This window comes from Syngnathus leptorhynchus, chromosome 3 (genome assembly GCF_054491065.1).
Source record: "Syngnathus leptorhynchus isolate UIUO chromosome 3, UIUO_Slep, whole genome shotgun sequence".
Taxonomy (NCBI): Eukaryota; Metazoa; Chordata; class Actinopteri; order Syngnathiformes; family Syngnathidae; genus Syngnathus; species Syngnathus leptorhynchus.
In genome coordinates, this window is record NC_141197.1 from 6,262,578 (window position 1) to 6,282,078 (window position 19,501).

Consider the following 19,501-nt stretch of genomic DNA (forward strand, 5'->3'; position numbering starts at 1 on the left):
CGCATGCAATGAAGAGCTTCTTGTGAATGAGTGTCAGCGCTTGCGCACTACAGTGCTGACATACTGTATGCATTGTGCCACTGTGCTAAAAATAAAGATCACACCGAATGTGCTGCTGCTGAAAGTTGCACGACTGAATTGAAAGTGACAAGTTCACTTTTGTCCAGAGTGGTTTGGTCTAACACTCATCACAGATCAAAGAGACATGTTTTCAAATTTCAAAATATAGGAGTATAGCAACATGAGTGATGCACTCAAATCACGTTCATTTTGTTGGTAAGGTGCACTTTGTACTAAGCATTTGTTTTCTTACCATAAGCTGTGGCACAGGTGGAGGGAGGGCCACGGGGGCACTGCATCCACCCCGAAATATGTCTGCACCCTCTGGGAGCAAGACCAAATAATTGAGTTTTGGAATTTGCAGAGTTTTGCGTTTCAGCTGATCGTTGGCCGAAGGAAAAAAAATCCTATATTTGCCACTATCCCCTTACGTTAAAAAAACACGACTCAAAATTAATCGTACAATCTATTAGGTAGTGTATATGGATATAAAACATCCAAATATTAATGGTATATAAGTATAAAAAATAACGACAACCCCTGTACACTGTGCTACTGGACAATTTTGACCCGTTTTAAGTGATACAATGTTTTCTTTATCTTCTTGCAGTAAATAAGATAAAAGCTTTCTGAAGCGCATTATGAAAGAATGATTAACATTAGTTTCCCTAATTTTATGACATGTTAAGGACCAAATCAATTACTGAATCGTCATCATTTTTTTGAAAAATAATTAGTACTACAACTAACTTGTAATTGACATTACCACTTGTGTGATACTGATTTGTTCCTTTTTGGTTTTAATTATTTAACAATGCCAAAAAAAAAACAATGATTAATTAATAAGCAATAATTAGAAGAAAAAGGGAATATCCGTTATGCAAAATATATTCAGATCCGATAAATGAATTACGATTACCTATGTTTGATCGTGACATTCCAGCTTTACACTGAAATGGTAAACAAAGCATACCATCATTCCCAGACAGTACTTTTTGCTCTTGACATAAATATCCATGTTTTAAATGACCAGAGACACTCAGAAATCCCTGATCATCATTAAAAAACACACTTGTGGCACATACTTTACTTAAAAGCTTAAATTTTATTTTGAACGAATTCGACTTTTGCCATTTGGCAAACAATGATGAAGTAATTTTAACAGTAACGCCTTAGTGCTGACTGTTTCATGAAAGTAAAATGTAAAACTATTTACAATGACGCCCACATGTCTATATTCATTCCTTAGATGCATTTTGGCACATTGGCAAAACATCTTTAAAAAGCAAGCAGTAGGCTTGAACAGAGATGCAGTAGTTTAGTGATAAACATTTTGGAAAGAACAATTTCAAGGTCCCCAGAAGTGGGTTTAAAATCTTTAACACAAATAATATGTCATAAAAGGACACTAGGAGTGTTTGGGAGGCTGTCAGTCAATGGATGCTTTAATAAGTTTAATTCACATCAGTAGAAAATTGATTATGTTGTACCATTGTTACCTCTCATCCAATGAACATGGTTTAACAATCAGATTATCTTGAGTGTGTGTTTAGTGGTTATTTAAAGTCAAGTATATATAAAAAAAAAAAAAAAAAAAAAAAAAAAGCTCATAGAGCCTAAAATGCTAGTTAAAATGGTTTCACATAGAAATCAAAATACACAGAAAAGGGAATTAGATCCATTTGGTCACTTGACTGAACAGGCGTGACTTAGGTTTCGATGGTATAAAGACGTTAAGATTTCCTTCAGAACGTTTGGACGGTATTGAGAAGTTCGGATTTCCTTCAGAAATGCTCCTGACAGCTCTCTGAGGTTTGTCCTCAACCGAACCTGATAACGCAAAGACGGTATTTCAGAATCAGTGACTGAGCTTTGCATCAAAACAAACATACATTCTGTATTGAGCGTGTGCCATTCTACAACTGATACTTACCAAATGAATTAGGGGGTGGTGCCCTCTTCGGTCTGGTGTTAATGGAAAGGACTTTCTTCACCCGCTTTGGTGCGGACAGGTTTTCATCAATCTCCCTAAGAGAGAACCAAAGAAGGAAAAAATTGTCTAACAAAAAGACAGCAACTTATCACTGTAGGTAATTTCGCCATGAAAACAATTCTTTGACAACCGTGGTGAGCTTTTTAACTTTGAAGGAAATATGGGGCTCTAAAAAGGAAAAGAAAAAGAAAGGATATTGTGGTTTTCTGTTTTTATTTTAGGGTTAGAGATTGCCCTCCACCCTTAACACTATTGTTCATGGGAAACTGTCGTATACAGTAATCTCTCGTTTATTGCGGACAATTGGTTCCAAGACCACCTGCGATAGGTGAAAATCCGCAAAGTGATGTCACCCTCTCATTTTTAACATACATACATTTTTGTGTATCAATAAAGGTATATTAAACTATATAAGTGCATATGTTATCATTAGAACATTAAATAATAGTTTCAAACATGTAAAAAAGTTCGCATGTTCTCCCCGTGTCCGTGTGGGTTTTCTCGGGGCACTCCGGTTTCTTTCCACATCCCAAAAACATGCTCGGTAGGCCGACTGAGCACTCCAAATTGCCCCTAGGTGTGAGTGCGAATGGTTGTTCGTCTCTGTGTGCCCTGCGATTGGCTGGCAACCAGTTCAGGGTGTCCCCCACCTCCTGCCCGAGGACGGCTGGGATAGGCTCCAGCACGTCCGCGACCCCCGTGGGGACAAAACGGTACAGAAAATGGATGGATGGATTATAAAAGCTTTTTTATAACAAGAACTCTTATTATTATAACAAGGTACAATACTGTAAATGTTTTTTGAACTTTTATTATAACAATATATTTTTTATAAAAAAGTACAAGTGTATGTACTGCAACCTTCTGCTGGCATGTGGGCATTTTTTGTGGCATAATTCCTTGATTTAGAAGGTTTATTTTGAATTTGTGATTTTTTTTTGGACTGAAGCCGCGATAATCGAACCACGATATAGCGAGAGATTACTGTATTAAAAAAAAAAAAAAAAAGACGAAGAAAGAAAGATAAACAAATCATTGCCTATCCTGATTCTATCTGTTCGGTTTGTTAAGGTCTGGATTATTTCCAGGCTGGCTGCTAAGGTACAACACTTGTGGTATACAAGCCAACAAAATAAAAGGTGATTGAACAATTAATTACCTGATATGTTTACGCTTTCCTCGGGCAGCAGACGTCATGCTCATGTAAGCTGGGTTGGCACGTCTCTTTTCTTGTAAGGAGAGCTGATGTCTGCATAGAATTTTTTTTCTGTTAGTTTAATGCCTTTTCCATGAAATTTAATGCATTCATTATTCAAGCAAAAGTTGACAGCGTTTCTATTACAAAGACTAGCAAAGAACTGCTCTGCTCCACTTGCCTTAACACGGTGAGGTGTGTCTCCAAATTCAGGAGCAGACAAGTTATTTCCACCGTTCAAAGCATTCTTTTTGAAGGCCTCAGTAGTAAATGCCACTTGGGCTAAAACGTTCCTTGCACAATCCTATGGAGTGATGGGTAATTGGTAATCTCTGCCAGTTACGATTTTTTAGGCCCATGTTAAAAATTGATCTGGCCAAAATATTTCGTTTTTCCACACTACGACAAATCTTTCGACATAGGAATTCTCCCGTCCAAGAAAAAAAAACACGACAGAATGTCTTTGGAAGCAATCGAGTATGCTTACTAACACCAAGCACGATGTTCAGTCTATGGAATTTTTGTTTGTCTAAATTTTGATCTCTCTAGAACCGGTCTCCCCATACATTAAAAACAATAAAGCGGTGACATGTTCCTCATATTTTGTCATTCACTGTTCTCTCTGATAGCATTGTTAAACCCAATATGAACATAATTACATCATTTCGGTTTTGAAAGTTTTTATATTCTGTTAATGAGACTTTTTTTTTTTAATGTGGTCTTGGGGGGGAAACACTGCTTTCTATGGCTTCAAGAACATTCAGTTGGTGTGCCTTTTACTGAATTTAAGTACACCATTGTGTGGGGGGGACTTTCTCACCGTTTGTTAGGAATCTGCTGGGCTTCATTGACAGGAATGATTAGTCGGGTTTGAGTTGAATCACCCTGTGACTTCATTTCCTCCGAGGGGTCGTCATCGCTTATGATCATCGTTGCATTGTCTTCATGTTGAACTTCAAGGGTCACGTTGGGATCCATGCGGGTGGACAAACTAAACTTAACATCTTTTTGAGAAGGCTCTGGTGTGCACTGGAGAGGAAAGGTACCCTCTTCAAACTCGTGGGAAAAAGTCTTTGGGCTTTGTTGTGGCAGCAACACAGAGAGATTTCTTCTAACTGGCCTTCGGGGAAGTACGTCTTGCTGTGGGTTTGAATGACCTCTGCTGCCTAGAACCCCAAGCAAACCAAAACATTGAGAAGAAATGAGCACAATGTTTTTTTTTATATTTGTTCGATATCAGAATTTTTTGAACATTTCTGTGTCATTACTGTCATATGGAAAATGACCGATCAAATTACAGCAATTCAAAGATTTGAATTCTAGGTTTATAATTACTCAGAAAATATCCAGTCAACCGGAGTAATTTAACTTTTAATATAATAGAGGTAGCTTGTTCGCTAAGAGACACTTAATCGTTGCAGCTTCACTCAGGAACAGAGTACTCCAAATTATGTCTTGGAACAGATTGGGCCTGTCAGGAACTCTGCCGTTTCATTATACTACTGTTGGTTGTCAACTCGGGCAGCTATCACTTGTTTGCCAAAACTAGTTACTCCTCTGCTAAGGTACTAAACATTTTAATGAGTCCTAAGAGTTGTTCTTGGGCATCCTCAGGTCTCTATATATTAATCCAAGCAAATAATAAAAAATATTATTATATAATGGTAATAGTAACAATGCATAATTTTTCATAAATTTTCTCAATCAGAATTAGCCTGCATGCTTAAACTCCCCAAAACCTTTTTTATGTTTGTGAATTTTTAAGTATCGTTTCCATTATCTATTCGCAAAATATATCGTTGCACAAATAATGATATTTTCACCTAGTAGCTCCTCTATAAAAAAAATCAACCTCATAAAAATGTAATTGAGTTGCAGATGAGAATGGGGTCAAAGCCCAGTGTCTGCATCACATGATGAAGCCCAATGCACTCATTTTCCTGCAGAGGGTTGTTGGGGCTTAAGCGAAAACACCAGCAGGACACTAACGAGAGGATGAGCGTGCAAAAATGCACATGACTTAAACAACACGTTTTCTATTTTAATGTTCTGTTTATCATACATATATGAGCATCTGAAAGGTTGATCAGTGTGGTGATTACATAATTGCTATATATCATCATGTCACTGTCATCACATTGGTGTGACAGTGGAGTTATTCCTTGCAATAAATGGCAGCAGAATTCCTTCAATCACATATTTTTGGCTTGTGGGGGATTAATACATGCATGAGTTGCTATTTCTGGTAGAGGCGGCACTGAATTAGGGTCGCCTGGTTGCCGCTGCATGTTTTTTATAGCGCGCCTTTTCTGGTTGGCGGAGCCGGGGAATTTACGTCTGCTGACGTTTTTTCCTGCCCTGCTGTGGATCTGCATTTTCATGAATGAAGCTCAAGAGGGATTGGGAGTGTTCACCGCAAGGCACTGAGGAAAAAAACAATTGCGGGTGCAAAGGAAAGGCAGAATCAGACAATGAGAGGTGAAGTAACGTAGAAAAGTAAATGTTTAGAGAGGGGGGGAAATGAAAGGAAAACAAAGCAAAGATTAGATACAAATGAGAAAACAAAGATAAGTAAATACTGCAGAGAATCTGTACAAAACAACAGAAGGACATCAAACGTAGACATGTTTTAATCCTCTGCGAACCACCTTCAAAGCGACAACTTTTGTGTACGTTTCTATTAATAACCAGCCGAGGCAAAGCGTCAATTCCCTCTTTAAAACCCATCAGTCGCACTCTATCTCTGACCACATTTGATTGGCTTTGAAAATTGCAGGGAGGAGCTATTTCTCATACGCTGCAGTGTCTATCACAAGAACTAGAGGAGGAGGAGGAGACGAGCAAAGCAGCATCAGGGCGACATCCGAGCACTTTGTCAAATTCTAAATAGTCCTCAATAGACCGAAGCCACAGGTTAAGAAGACATGTTTTGTGTCGCTGATGACAAAGTGAATATTTTCCATTGTTATACCCATAGTGTAAATACTATAAGAATGTGACAGTGGAATTAGGATATACATAGGATTGGTTTGAGAGATTCAAGCGTGAGTCAGTGAATGAATAATTGAGAGGGATGCAAAGAGTTATGATTTCATTAGAGAGATGAAACAGTGGCGGCATGTTCCCAATAATGGAAACTGGAGTGATTAACAGTTATATAAAGGCTGTATATATTACATTGATGATATTACATGGAAATTCACTAGTATGCTCTTTTGAAATGGCTGAATGCCTTACACTACAGGGATGCTAGCAAAATGAATGATGCTTTGACCGTACAAGGAGATGAAAACACAACACATTTCTATTAATAAAGTCTAATGTGGAGTCTCGATTAACTGGTTTTAAAGACGAGATTGTCTGCGAAGATACAAATGATGAGTAAAATAAGCAAAAAAGAGTTTGCGGGCTAATGGAAAAGGCTGTCCAAGTTTTACCAGTAAACTTTCAAACCACATATTTGATCAGACTGCAGGAAATAAGTAAAAGGGACGTGAAAATATTAGTCTGAATGGCATGAATGCGTGCAGGCAGGAGAACTTACAGATCTCTTTTTCTATGTCCTTCTTGATAGGGTTGATTATTTCTGTATGTTTTTCCTTTCCTAATTTATTGTGCAAGACATTTTCAAATCGTATGCCTAATGCACTTGTGTCCAATTCTATTCACTGTTTACATTTGAATACTACTGCACAATGTCTGCAGCAATAATGACGCACTGCTCACAATAAAAAATGTTCTTTGAGAGACTGTTCACTAATTTGAGAAAATGTCATATATATATATATATATTTATTTTTTTAACAAAAAACAAATTGGACACTGTCTGTTAACAGCACTTCCTTCCAGGAGGGACCCTAGGCTGCCCAATTCATCTTAGTTCTATTTATTTTTTTAAATCAGGTGAATAGCGTACACCCCTTCCGTACCACTGTTATAGCTGGCACAACCAAAATTCGGTCCACAATGTTTACGCATTAATTTGGTCACGGGGGCCAGTCAGCCTCCAATCATTTTGTGACGTGGTCACATGGGTAATACAGCCAATCAATCCAGTGCTTGTGGCGAGAGTGCTGTAGCAGCCATGCTAAGCAACATGCCAACCTAAAAGTCACTGTTTAGAATGATGGCTAAACAAGACTACGATTGTATCGACAAACTATCACTACCGCAATAGTACTAATATGGAGGAATCCCGAATACCTGAATACAAAATTAAATAAATGATGTACTATTAATTTAATGACTGGCACGGGGAGCACTTGTCAGCATATTCGGCTCACAGTTCAGAGGTGCAGGGTTTAATTCCGGCCCGTGTCCGGTGAGAGTTAAAAGAGAGTGAAATTGCTTAGTGGTTTGGAGATTCAGAGAGGACAATCAGAAGAGGTAAAATATAAGAATAAATCTTGGAATAATTAGGTCAACAGTAGAATAATTGAGTAATGATGACCAATTTATTTAATTAATGAATAAGGTATTTATTTTATTTAGTTTGGGACATAGAGTGATGCATTCCTGTTAGGAGCATTTGGACTATTTTGTCAGGAACATTTGGATTTAGTCTAGTTTATTAGATGGGGAAGTTGCAATAACCTCAACAAATGTTACCACGATTGGTTGGTAGAGGCCAAAGCTAATGTCGCACTTAAAGACACACTTGCAAACAGCAAGTTAATGTACCGCATGTTGGAACATTTTCGACCTCAACAAAACAAAGTATGACCAAACCGACACAGTTGACACCGTTTTATTACAGACTGTTGGTAAAAAAAAAAGAAGAAGTTATTTCTGCTCAGGGTATGGTGATTAACACAAATAAAAAAGTAAAAAGAAAACCAAATCTTACCTTTGGACAATGGGGCATTTTTTATCAGTGACTTTGCCCGCCCTTCTGCACCTGTGTTTAAAAACAAATACTGTTTGTCAATACATTCCAAACCACATTTAAAAATGTGCTACAAGGTCTTAAGACTGGTGTGTTTGGCTTCTTTGGATAATTGCCCAATACACTCGGGTTGTTGCACCAACACGGTCGAGCCTTTTGGTTGTTACATTCCAGCCAATACCTTAAGCTTTTATCTTAGTAATGATAAAGAAATCTTTCAAATAGAAAAAAAGTCCACGACACTGCTCTCATTAATGTGAAGCGTTTCTGCAGAGCATTCCGATATCTGCAAGGATAGCCACCAACATTGCTGGCTCTCAAAACCCATTACTCGGGATGATTCAATAGGGTCAAATGCAATTCATGGGTTCATATCTGAATGTCACATAATCTATATTGAGGCATAGCATAATTTTAGCAATGCAGAAAAGCAGCTTTTGTGCTCTTTCAATATCAGTTACACATATCGGCTTACATTTGATGATGAGTAGGAGAATTACAGTAGACACCCATGATAAGGTCTTGGTAAAAAGTGACACTAATGATGAAAGAAAAATAAAGAGCATGGAGACTTACTACAAGGGCTGCTCTGAAAGTAAAGCAGTTTTGAGAAAGCCAGGAAAGGTGCGATTTCACCACCGAAATCCTTGCTCTCCTGAGAGGTTTTTCCACCTTGTACGTCTTGGTTGGTTCCGACCTGGTCTGCCCAAGCCACGCTTCTCTCTCTTAGTAGAATTTGCTTAAGTTCTTGGTTTTTCAACTCATTTTGGGCTGTAACAAGCCCAGAGTCATACATGGCAGTGTAGAGTTGACTATAAGATGGCAATAACAGATTCACCATTCTAGAATCAATACAGAAGGTTACAATTAGATTTGTGTTACACGGGAAATAGCAAGTAGCAATGTACTGCTTACAAATAAATAACGACATACTTTAGCATGCGTTTGTTCTCTTGATCCTGAAGTGCAGCGATTTTGACCATCTGTTTGATGTGCTGTTTAAGATCATTCACCTGTAGCTCTAGTCGGTGGCAACGTACGTCTTTTTCTAATATCTTCAAAAGAGAGCAAGACGGTGTTACAAAAAAAAAAAACATACACTACAGAAAATCTAAAAGCTAAACTCAAGACATGCCGAATTGTTTAAAGTTAGCCCGAGATGCTATAGTCATGCATTTGTCCATGTTTTATTTGAAAGGCTGTAAGCAGTGGATAGGAGACAGGGGTGTCTCTCTGACGCAAGAAAACTATGAAACAACAGCAGCGAGAACATTTAACTGGGGAGTACGTCATAGTTCCGGGTCAGTTCTTGGAAGAAAGGATAATGAAGAAAAAAACATGGACATGGTTTTAGGTAACTGGCTGCTGTGTGAGGGACGAGTAAAGTGTATTGATTTATTCTCTTCAGTGATCCACGAGTGAGCTGGAGAAATAAAATGAGCACGGTTCTAATTACTGGGAGAACAGATGGGACGAAAACAAAGACAGTCACGACACCAGTAGAGACACAGCCTACCTTCTAAAATAAACAAAAAACAACAAGCGTTGCGTTTTAAGGATCCTTTCTATATTGATAAGTATCTTTTTTATAACATGCCCTTGTGTGCTCCTCTCACAAGAAATCTATTGCACTCGATTAAGTTACGGACATAATAATGTAATAAGGCATTTGTACATCACTCGTATTGGTCAGGCCAGAAAAATTGGTCACTCTAATTTGCGCAAAAATACGTAATATTATATTTTGAACAAAACAAAATAAACAAATAAGTAGCTGTTCTCTGAGAGAAGAACCAGGAGAACCTGAGAACTAAGTTGTTACTCACCTCAGAAATCTGATTATTTGACTTCAACAATTTCACTTCATTCTCGACACGGTGAAGCCAGCCATCATTTTTCTGAAAATTTATTTCAGCCTCTTTCAGTTTTTTATGAATGCGCTCCTGCTCAGAGCGCAGCATCCCCAACCTCCGCTCATATTTACAAGTAGCCTATTGGAAAAGGACAATGGGGGAGAGACCAATGAGAACAACAAAAGCTCATAATATCTTGCTTTCACCCATTTAGTATTTTACATTTTCGCGCCATGTGCGTGTAAACAACGACGGTAGCTAGATAGCAATAAAAAGTCAGGAACTTTGAGGGACATTTTTGGAGCGAAAAGAACAAAATCCAGATTTTATTTCAGTTTGGAGAATTAGTGGTGTTCTGCAATACAGCATTTTAGAGGTGGGACTAAGATTAGGAAAGCGAGCAACTGGGGAGCAGGACTCACTAAATCCTGTTGTGGTGTAAATTACTGGCTCAGACTACTATGGAGTGTTGCAAAGTAAAATGATGATTCAGCAGCAGTTTTCCTGCAGGGACGACAGAATCTAGAAACCAGTATAAGCATCTGCTACCTTCTCAGTCTTTTCGTTGGCAGAGATGTATTGGATCTGCAGGTTGTCCTCTTCGCTGTAGCGCTGGCGCAGCTCATTCTCCTTCAGCTGTCTCTCCAGATCCAGCTGTTCTGTCCTGATTTGGGCACGGTTGGAGAAGACTTGCTGCAGAGATTCTGACACCCTAAAGAGAGTATAAAGTGATTTACTAAACCTTCAAAGAGCCGCCACATTTGCAAAATATACAGGCAAAAAAAAAAAAAAAGAACAATAAGGGTTAAACATTTAATCTTGTAAAAGCATCATATTTAACAAAAATGCTTACAAGAAAGATAATCTTATACAATAGCATGAAATGTAGCTTTGTTTTTTATTAAATCACATCAACTGGAGGTGGAGAATGAGCGATACACGCAAGTAAATAAAATTGGAGAGCTGTCGCTGAAATGTGACTGCACTCTTGAATGAAACTCTAGTGACGTAGGAGACGTGGCCTTGCTAGACTGCTGAATTTTTAATAGTGTGAGAAGCGTGCATGGCCTATTCAGAGCCTCTCACTGTGCGAGTTGTGAATTCTGATGCCAGTGAATGAAATGTGTGGGAGGGAGACTCATTCAGCTTTTCTGTGTCCTCTGTCCCCAGCCCAAACACCTTGACAGATGCCAGTGTCGGCTCTAATGATGACATTTACAGTAAATACTGTACAACAGCAGATCTTCTGATCGATCAACCCATAAAGTATATGCAACGAAACACTGCCCAATCAGTTGTTTCAGATATGATCATTTAGCTCCACGAGTAAACTTGTTAAAAAATACACTTCCCTCCAAAATGATGGGAACACACACCCACTTGAATTTTTAAAAAGCTTATATTTCAATTGCAAATTCTATGCTTGCAAAACAACCAGGAAGCCTGTGACCCATTGGCAGCAAAACCTTCGTGTTGTAGAGTTGGCCAGTCTAACACTTTTCAATTCTTAACCCCAAATTCTCACATGTCCTATCTTATACAACCGATCACTTTGACCACATAACAGATGAACCGTGCTTACCTTTTGATGTCTGCTTGCTTCTCCGTAGATATTTTATCCACCAGATCTTTGCCTTCATACTCTTTCAATTTTTGCTTCAACTGTACAATCTTGAATGAGAACATTTGATTTACAGTGATGAGAACTGATGATATTGTTTATTCATAAAAAATGAGGCATCGCCAGTGTGTTGTTTACCTCCAGTCGTTGCTTTTCACAAATGACTGCATACTGACCAATATGGCTGTCCAGGCTTATAACATTACTTTTCAGCTGATTAGACAAAGAAAATACAATAATATGATTCATGAATGTTACAATCCATGGATGACAAATAATATATACACTGTATATAGTGTGCAATTGGATGACACAATAGTTGAATACATACCGAAGATTTGATTTCCTTGGCCCTGTTAGCATATTTCAGAGTGTTTTGTGTGTCATCATATGACTTGGATGAAGGGCTGATGTTGGCTATCATGACCGTACTGCAGTTGCCTCCCAAAGAGTCCTTGAGAATCCGAGTGAGTTTGCTGTCCCGGTATGGTATATGAGATTTCTTGTTCTAAAGCAAATGGAATTCAATGAGGTCAAAAGTTATTATCAAGGACATTTGGATGAAAGGTATGTATGGTTTGTATAAAAAGTGACTATAGGATGACAATCATTCCACTCCAAATATGGCATTTGAGAGGATGTCATGCAGTAATAAAGGAAATATGACATAGGCCAAACAAATGAAAAGTATCATATATACATATATATTTTTTTTTCCATCTGTAAAGCTTCACAAAAGATCTTCAAATACATGACACTGACCAAAACAGTTTCTTGCTGAAAGACATCTACTAAGCAAGTACAGCCATTTGCAATATTGGTCAGTTTAGGTAACTCGTGATCTCACTAGCATTCATTTTGCATAATGTCACATTAGAAGGAAAATTCCAAATAAAGGGAAGTAAGAGTATCAAGCATTGCACCTGGAAATACAGAAGGTGCTACACCTGGATCCAAAGACCACTGAGCAGCGTGATTTTTATAGGCAGAATTCAGAAAACATCCCCTGTATTAGATCTTATAGATGTGCCTAATATTTGACAAGTGAGGACATTGTAAAGCTGCAAAGGAGGCATTATCTTGATACATAGTAGTAGTATAAAACTTCACAAGAACAAACTCCTTAAGAATCCATGCATCTTTTGTTTTTGTCTTGCATGTGTCCTCGTTTGGATTGTGGGTGAGTTAGAGTCTCTCTCGAATGACTTCAGGTGAGAGGCAGGGGTACTCCGGACTATTGTTTAGACAAATGCAGAACACCAGAAACATTCACACCCATGGGCAATATAGTGTCAATTAACCCAGTATGCATGCTTTTGGAATGTGGAACTAAAAAATGTGGAACTTAAATTAATAAAAGTGCAAATAAATGTATAGTGGCCCTCTTGCCAACTGGTCGGCACCAGTGAATTCACCTATGTGTCAAACCGTTTTTTCTAAAAATCTTTAGATTTTTTTTTAGTTAAACCACAAAATTCCATGTGGCATCTAAAAAAAATTATTTTATGGGCATCAATAATAGATGGACTTTGGCAATTCGCGGGCTGGCCCAGCCCTTAACCCCGCGAATAGTGAGTGCCCACTGTACATGAGAAGAACACTTTGCCTTCCTGTGATCTGCCCTTTGCACACATATGTACACAGACATGTGGGTTCACTGTCGGGTCAAAGCAGCTTTTCACAAAATTCAATTTTTTTCGGGGTCAAGTAGTTTTTGTGTAATCCTTCTGACAGACGGACAGATAACAAAGCAACATGCGCGGGTGAAAACATGATGAAAAAATGATGAGAATGAGGATTTGACCCAACCCCCCCCCCCATCTTTTCCATAAATAGAATGCCAGGAAGCGACGCTTATAGAAAATAACTACTCCAAAATACCTCATACATACAAGCACTTGACAGCAGAGATGTAAACAATTATAAGCAACATGCCTAATACCCACTCACTTAGGAGTAAGTAGAGGGAAACAACCCTCATATTTTATTGTGACTTTTTTTTGCATGACCAAAGTTCTCATAGTTCAACAGCAACACCGGGTGACTTTGAAAGACTCAGCTTTACTAGGAAGTATATGAAAACTTTGTACACAAATACTGTATTTGAGTGTCTCGAATACCTGCCCACCTCAAGTGAAATTTAACAACCAAAGTTGCTAAACACAGAGGTACAAAAATGCTACCAAAGCAACACTGAGCAGTCACCGCTTTTTTCAAAGTGCCTTTGCCTCATCTACATTCTATACGTCTGACTTACTTGATTGGTAAACCATAGATGTATGATAAACACATACCTAATGAGTTCTTAAGGGATCTAAGCAAGAAAGTGAACTTTAAAGTGACAAAAAAAATAACCCCTTGTGTGGATGAAATCATAATTCCCACTGTCTGGCTTGAAGTTATGAAATATGAAATACTGTGCAGTTCTTGTTAGCCAATATTGGCAACAAGTATAGGTTCATCCCAAATGAAAAATTAACTCACCTTGGGATTAGCGAGAGCATTTATAACATTTCCCAGGGCGAGGAGTGAGCGGTTGATGTTCGCACCTTCACGCAAGCGCTGCCCTTTGGCATTGGTAGCACTGGCTCTTTCTGAGCCTGCCAGGTCAATTAGGCTCATTTTGGCAACACATACACTAGGATTAAGACTAGCAGCCTTGTCCTGCTGTCGCAAATATATCTGGAAAAAAAAAGTAACACATTCATTGTATGGTAAGAGTTCAAAGATGTATGGGACTCAGAAAGGTGACTATTAGACTTAGGGTGTATTCAGACCTGACTGTTTGGTCCACTTTAAACGGACCAGGGTTCAATTGTAACGCTGATCTGGACATTTTGTGCAGGTGTGAATACATGCAAACGAATCCTGGGGCGAATCAAAGAAACGGACCGAGACCAACTTTTTAAAGTGGCCTTGGTTCACTTCAGGGGTAAATACAAAGAGCGTGGATCCGAACCAACATCGCAAATATGCAGAACAGGAATGCAGTGAATAGGACTCGCATTTTTTTCCCTCCATTTCTGGTCGCCCTGGTCATTGCTGCCCAATGGGAGCACAGATCATCACAAGCGTGGGTGTGTAAACAAAATATACTTAGCTTGCAAAATGTACAGTCTGAATAGGAACCACACCAAACAAAAAAAATTAAGTCCGCTTTTGGTCCAGACCAAACAAGCGAAATAAAGGACTTTTCTGGTCTGAATACACTCTTAGATTATAGTGGATAGTTAAAGCTGTTCTTTTGGACAGTTTAAATACCTGAAATACGGCATGGGATCTGGAGGAAGTGGCATTCATATCAGTAGGGTGTTGCGTCCGGTTTTGATTGCCAAAATCCAAAGCCTGGAGAATGCTCTCGGCAGATTTTGGCTATGCAAAGAAGAAATCAGTCATCCACTTTACCGAGGACTGCATATAAAACCTTTATTGCCAATTTCTAGGTCCAAATTGATAATCATTTCCATATAGCTACAACTGACACCATTCTACAGAATGCTGAATAGTGTTTACAGAAAAATGTGGCTCCTTACCTGGTGCAGTGTCAGGCCCTGAACCACTACTCCTTTACCACTGTCCTCTCTTACTGCAAGAGGACCTGCATCAGCCAGTAAATCCCTGATTTGTTCATTGTAAACCTGTGGTTAAAACAACATTTGTGGAGAAAACCAATCAAATAATTGCAAGACATCATCTGACAAAGCGCGTGGTTTGAGCAAAACTGTAGTGCAAGACATCATCTGACAAAGCGCGTGGTTTGAGCAAAACTGAAACTGTAGTTAAAGCAGTAGTGTTTCTGACTTTCTAGTCTTCAAAACATAATCTTTCTCTCGTATTTGTCTGCTTGGTAGGAAATATACGATAAACATACACATATGCATAGATTATTAACCTACAGCACATTCTGACATCTAAAACAAAACACAAAAAAGTAAATAACTGATCACAACCTACTTACTCAGTAGACCTGGGGGGTATTCCAGAAAGCAGGTTCAACATACTCTGAGTCTATCCCTGAACTCTGAGTTGACTTACTCTGAGATGAGAGACTCTGAGTATTCGGTTCCAGAAAAGTTGATCTGAGTTAGTTCAATCAACTATGTTAACCTGGAGTTACGCGCGTGCACAACCACTATAAAAAACCATCATCAATCGAGACCCCTAGGGTTCGATCGAATCCAGGTTAAGAACCACTGATAAGAACCCAGGTTAAGAACCACCATAAGATCGTAGCATAATAACATACGCTTTTAAACAAAGTCAATATGAATTAAAACAAAAATATTATTTCAGTGGCTATGTCAAATAATTTAGACCCCAAACAAAATGTTTTCCAAAGTCCTCTCAGTTAATTCTACAATTTACTTACTCAGAGTTTTCAAATAACCCGCTTTCTGGAATACCCCTCAGGTTTTTCCAGACAAGATTAAAGAACAAAGAATGAGAGAGAAAAAAAATACCTCAAGATAGGAGACCGCAACAGAAAACTCTTTCTCATGCTTGGCATCGTCCATGCGTTTAAAAAGGTCTTCCATGGTGCGGTACATGACTCCCGGTTCATCTGGTGTTCCTAACATGGTATGCGTTTTGCCTGCTCCAGTTGCACCATAGGCAAAAACTAAAACATCAAGAGAAATATATAGTATATGTCGTATAATTGTATAATAAGCTTTACTAAGAACACACCATAACCGCAACCCGGTAAGATTTGTGATAGTGATGGACTTTTGTCCCGCGTTGATTTTAAAATGGACAGCTTAACTTGCTGAACTACAAGTTCACAACCATTTTGATCAAAATTGGATAAATACCATTTCTTCAGAAATGTGCATCATCCATCAAGGAAGTTACAAAAGTTACATCCTCAACAATCACACTGAAAAATTCACATGAAGGTTGTTTCTTTTCTGAGCTAATTCATAAACAAATTCATGAGCTTGATAAAGAACGTTAAACTATCGCTCTACGATAATCTAAAACATGTCGCATGAGTGTTGAAACTTGAGTGTGCGGACAAACAAAGGTGACAATTTTTAATTGTGAGACTTCAAATTTAGGAAAAAGTTAATTGTGTATCTTGTGTGCCATTACCTGTGCAGTTAAAACCATTCATAACCCCATCCAACACTCCTTTCATGGCATTCTCAAATATTTCGTCTTGAGTTGAATTCTCTCCAAAGACTTGGTCAAAAACAAATTTAAGGTCTTTGTTGGGCCTCTTGTTGATGTTTCTACTTTTAACTCTTCGGGAACCAAAACAGGAGAAGTCCTCTTCTTTTGGATCAAATATTAACATGTGTTTATCAACTACCTGCACCACATTGCGAAAATTGTCGCTCTTTTCGTTACTGTTGGTTGGCCTCACCCGAACGACCACCTTCATGTGGCTGCATACATTACTTTCCATTGTGTTTCCTCAAAGCGATACTACAAAAACAACAAGAAACAACAACATTGTTAAAATTATACAAATACGTCTTGGTTTCATGATTGGGACTTTTTACGTACAAGCGTATAGAGGGAAGGAGTGGACACAGTGTTACCATTTGAATGAATTAATTGGGTATAATATTTTGAGTATCAGCAGATACAGTGATTCAAGGTCTAAAAATTAGAATTTTTCTCAAAAATTAGTATTTGTATAATAAGCATATACATTTTTCCACCTTTTCCATTTATTTTTACAATATTCATCATCTTAACTTTCAATAGGGTCCAGTTTGAAAGACCAAAATTTTGTTCTTAGGAGCCCATAGCTTTGGGTCATTTCAATTAGTAGAGGTTGAGCAGTGAATTGTTCTATAGATTAGTTATCAACCGTTTGAGAGATCTGCACTATATTCATCAAAGCTGTTCAATAAATAATCTGACCGGCGAAGTTAATTGTGATTATGTGTAAAAACTACAGTACGTAATCAGTATGGATTTCCCTTGGCGTTAGACTTGACCATCAAAACAGTACAGTTTACGGTATGTTTCAACCACGCTTTGTAAATCCAAACTAGCACCTTTAAACAGCATACACATGGGCATTGTTGGCAATCAAATATATTAATTTGGAAGGATCATTGTTGAGACGATCTTTGATATGGAAACGGTTAGCGAAGAGGCTAACGTCAAATAATCAACGGCTGTCTGCGACAAAGACTTACCTATTGTTTATAAGAGGACACTTTAATTCCGTCACGTCTGCTATATTTTCAGAAGATCCACATAACACTCGCATATCATAACACAGTATTACATGGATCTTGTAAAAGAGCTGGCGTTGACGAGACAAGCGCCAATATTTTTAAAAGCAAGCATTCTTCCTCGGTGGATGCAGATTGGGTGTGAGCTGCTGGTCAATGGGCGGATCCGAGTGACATCACCAACATGCTGCTGTTTGTGGGTGGAGCTACGCGTTAGCTTCTTCCGGTTAAGGTCAACCTACTGATCGCGTCCTGAAATGTTAACTACTATGTGGACACTTCACCGTGATTAGGTTTAAGTAAGTCTGTTTATATTTGCTGCAGTTATCGTGTCCTGTCATCCAGTATGATCACGTCACAATATAGTATGATCAAACGCCGATCGCAGGATTATGTTGCTAAATTTGGATCATGTTCACGTGTTGACAAACAGCTTTAGTGGGTGGAAGTTTCTACGGCTCCTGCAGGAACAAAGATTTCTGATGCTGCAATTTTTAGTACGCGCAAAACACACTCGAGTTTTACATCCTAATGGTAGCATTGTTTGTTTCATGCATGCTGTTCTTCAGCAATGTGGTGCCTGAACATGATCATAACCATCAAACCTCTTTACACCTCCCTTTACCTAACCATTCTCATTGAATTTGAAAGGGACCGGTTGATAGGGCCACTGCAGTTGATTTGTGGGATCACTCACTACCGTTTTGAAATTCAGTGGATTCATTTGAAGCCATTGACCAATATTATGTTCATCATCCCTGGCAGCTCCTCTACATGCATCGGGTTAATTGGAATCCCAAGTCAGTAACACTCATATTTTGAATTTATCTAGTTGCCAGGATACACCTGAAGTCCTTTCTTTTTTATTACAAAGTGACTCACTTAGGTGCTTTTTGTAGGGAGTATTTTTTTTACGTCATGTAGCTTGCCAACCTGATTGATTAACCGAAGCAGATAATAATAGTTAAAAGAGGTAATATTGCAGTTGTGTATTGAGCTGCTCCAGCGTGGGAAATAAACATTGTCACGTCGATTGGCCCTTGATAATAGTAAATGATTGTTTCAGGATTTAGAATCTATCACCCCAGCTCTAATTTCCAGCATCTGCCTGATCTGGCACTGAAGATAGTGTATGCACCCCTGGCAGGGCTCAATATTTGGTTAAAAATATGATGCCCTATTGGATATAAATTTCATCCCTGCCAGAAACAATAAAGCAAAATGGTTTAACCTTGTATGCTTGTCATGTATCATTGCAGTCCAACATATCAGTCCTGCACTGTCTTGTTAATTTTATTGTGATGCTACTTATGATTAATATGTTTTCCAGTCCAAAACTAAAAAAACGGGTAATGTCATGTTATAAATGATATATTGCATCATATTTTACTCATCCTTGCTATTGTCTTTATCACAGGTCAAACTAAGGATGGCAATTCTCCGTATTCCCACTCCCCGACAGTTTCAGAAAACACGTTTGGCTGTGCAAACAGTGAAGAAATTATGGAATTTAAATTTGGACTCTCAGACAGTTGGCCTTTGTGCCTTCTCTGGTGCTCGTTCTTTGTGTAAATCGGAAGAACTGTATGCTTCAAATGAAAAACCTCCACATGTTCCTGCAATGCTCAAAGAAGTACTTCAACACTTAGACATCCACCCAGGTCAAGTAAGTTTATTTTTCTATTACCTATTCTATTTTTATA

The 19,501-nt window shown here is 38.4% G+C and overlaps 2 protein-coding genes across 3 annotated transcripts in view; one reads left to right on the plus strand and one right to left on the minus strand.

The window, feature by feature from the left end:
- Positions 1-1,145: 1,145 nt before the first annotated feature.
- kif18a (kinesin family member 18A) lies at positions 1,146-17,955 on the minus strand. Its single transcript, XM_085907970.1, has 18 exons — positions 17,760-17,955; positions 16,699-17,034; positions 16,068-16,225; positions 15,141-15,245; positions 14,869-14,979; positions 14,092-14,289; positions 11,939-12,115; positions 11,746-11,820; positions 11,569-11,657; positions 10,536-10,698; positions 9,960-10,124; positions 9,067-9,188; positions 8,710-8,975; positions 8,095-8,145; positions 4,069-4,414; positions 3,213-3,302; positions 1,994-2,088; positions 1,146-1,890 (listed from the first exon to the last, which is right to left on the minus strand). Exons 2-18 carry the CDS (start codon positions 17,012-17,014, stop codon positions 1,733-1,735), a joined length of 2,685 nt encoding a protein of 894 aa, XP_085764096.1. The 5' UTR covers positions 17,015-17,034; positions 17,760-17,955; the 3' UTR covers positions 1,146-1,732.
- The window catches only part of mettl15 (methyltransferase 15, mitochondrial 12S rRNA N4-cytidine), a 40,211-nt gene continuing 38,658 nt past the window's right edge, over positions 17,949-19,501 (plus strand). The window contains exons 1-2 of one of the 2 annotated variants that reach the window (XM_085907971.1): positions 17,949-18,097; positions 19,216-19,464. In XM_085907971.1, coding sequence (XP_085764097.1) covers positions 19,228-19,464 — 237 coding nt within the window. In that variant the 5' untranslated portion in view covers positions 17,949-18,097; positions 19,216-19,227. Of the gene's footprint in view, positions 18,098-18,146; positions 18,599-19,215; positions 19,465-19,501 lie in introns of those variants that run through there. The other variant, XM_085907972.1, reaches the window with a different exon arrangement.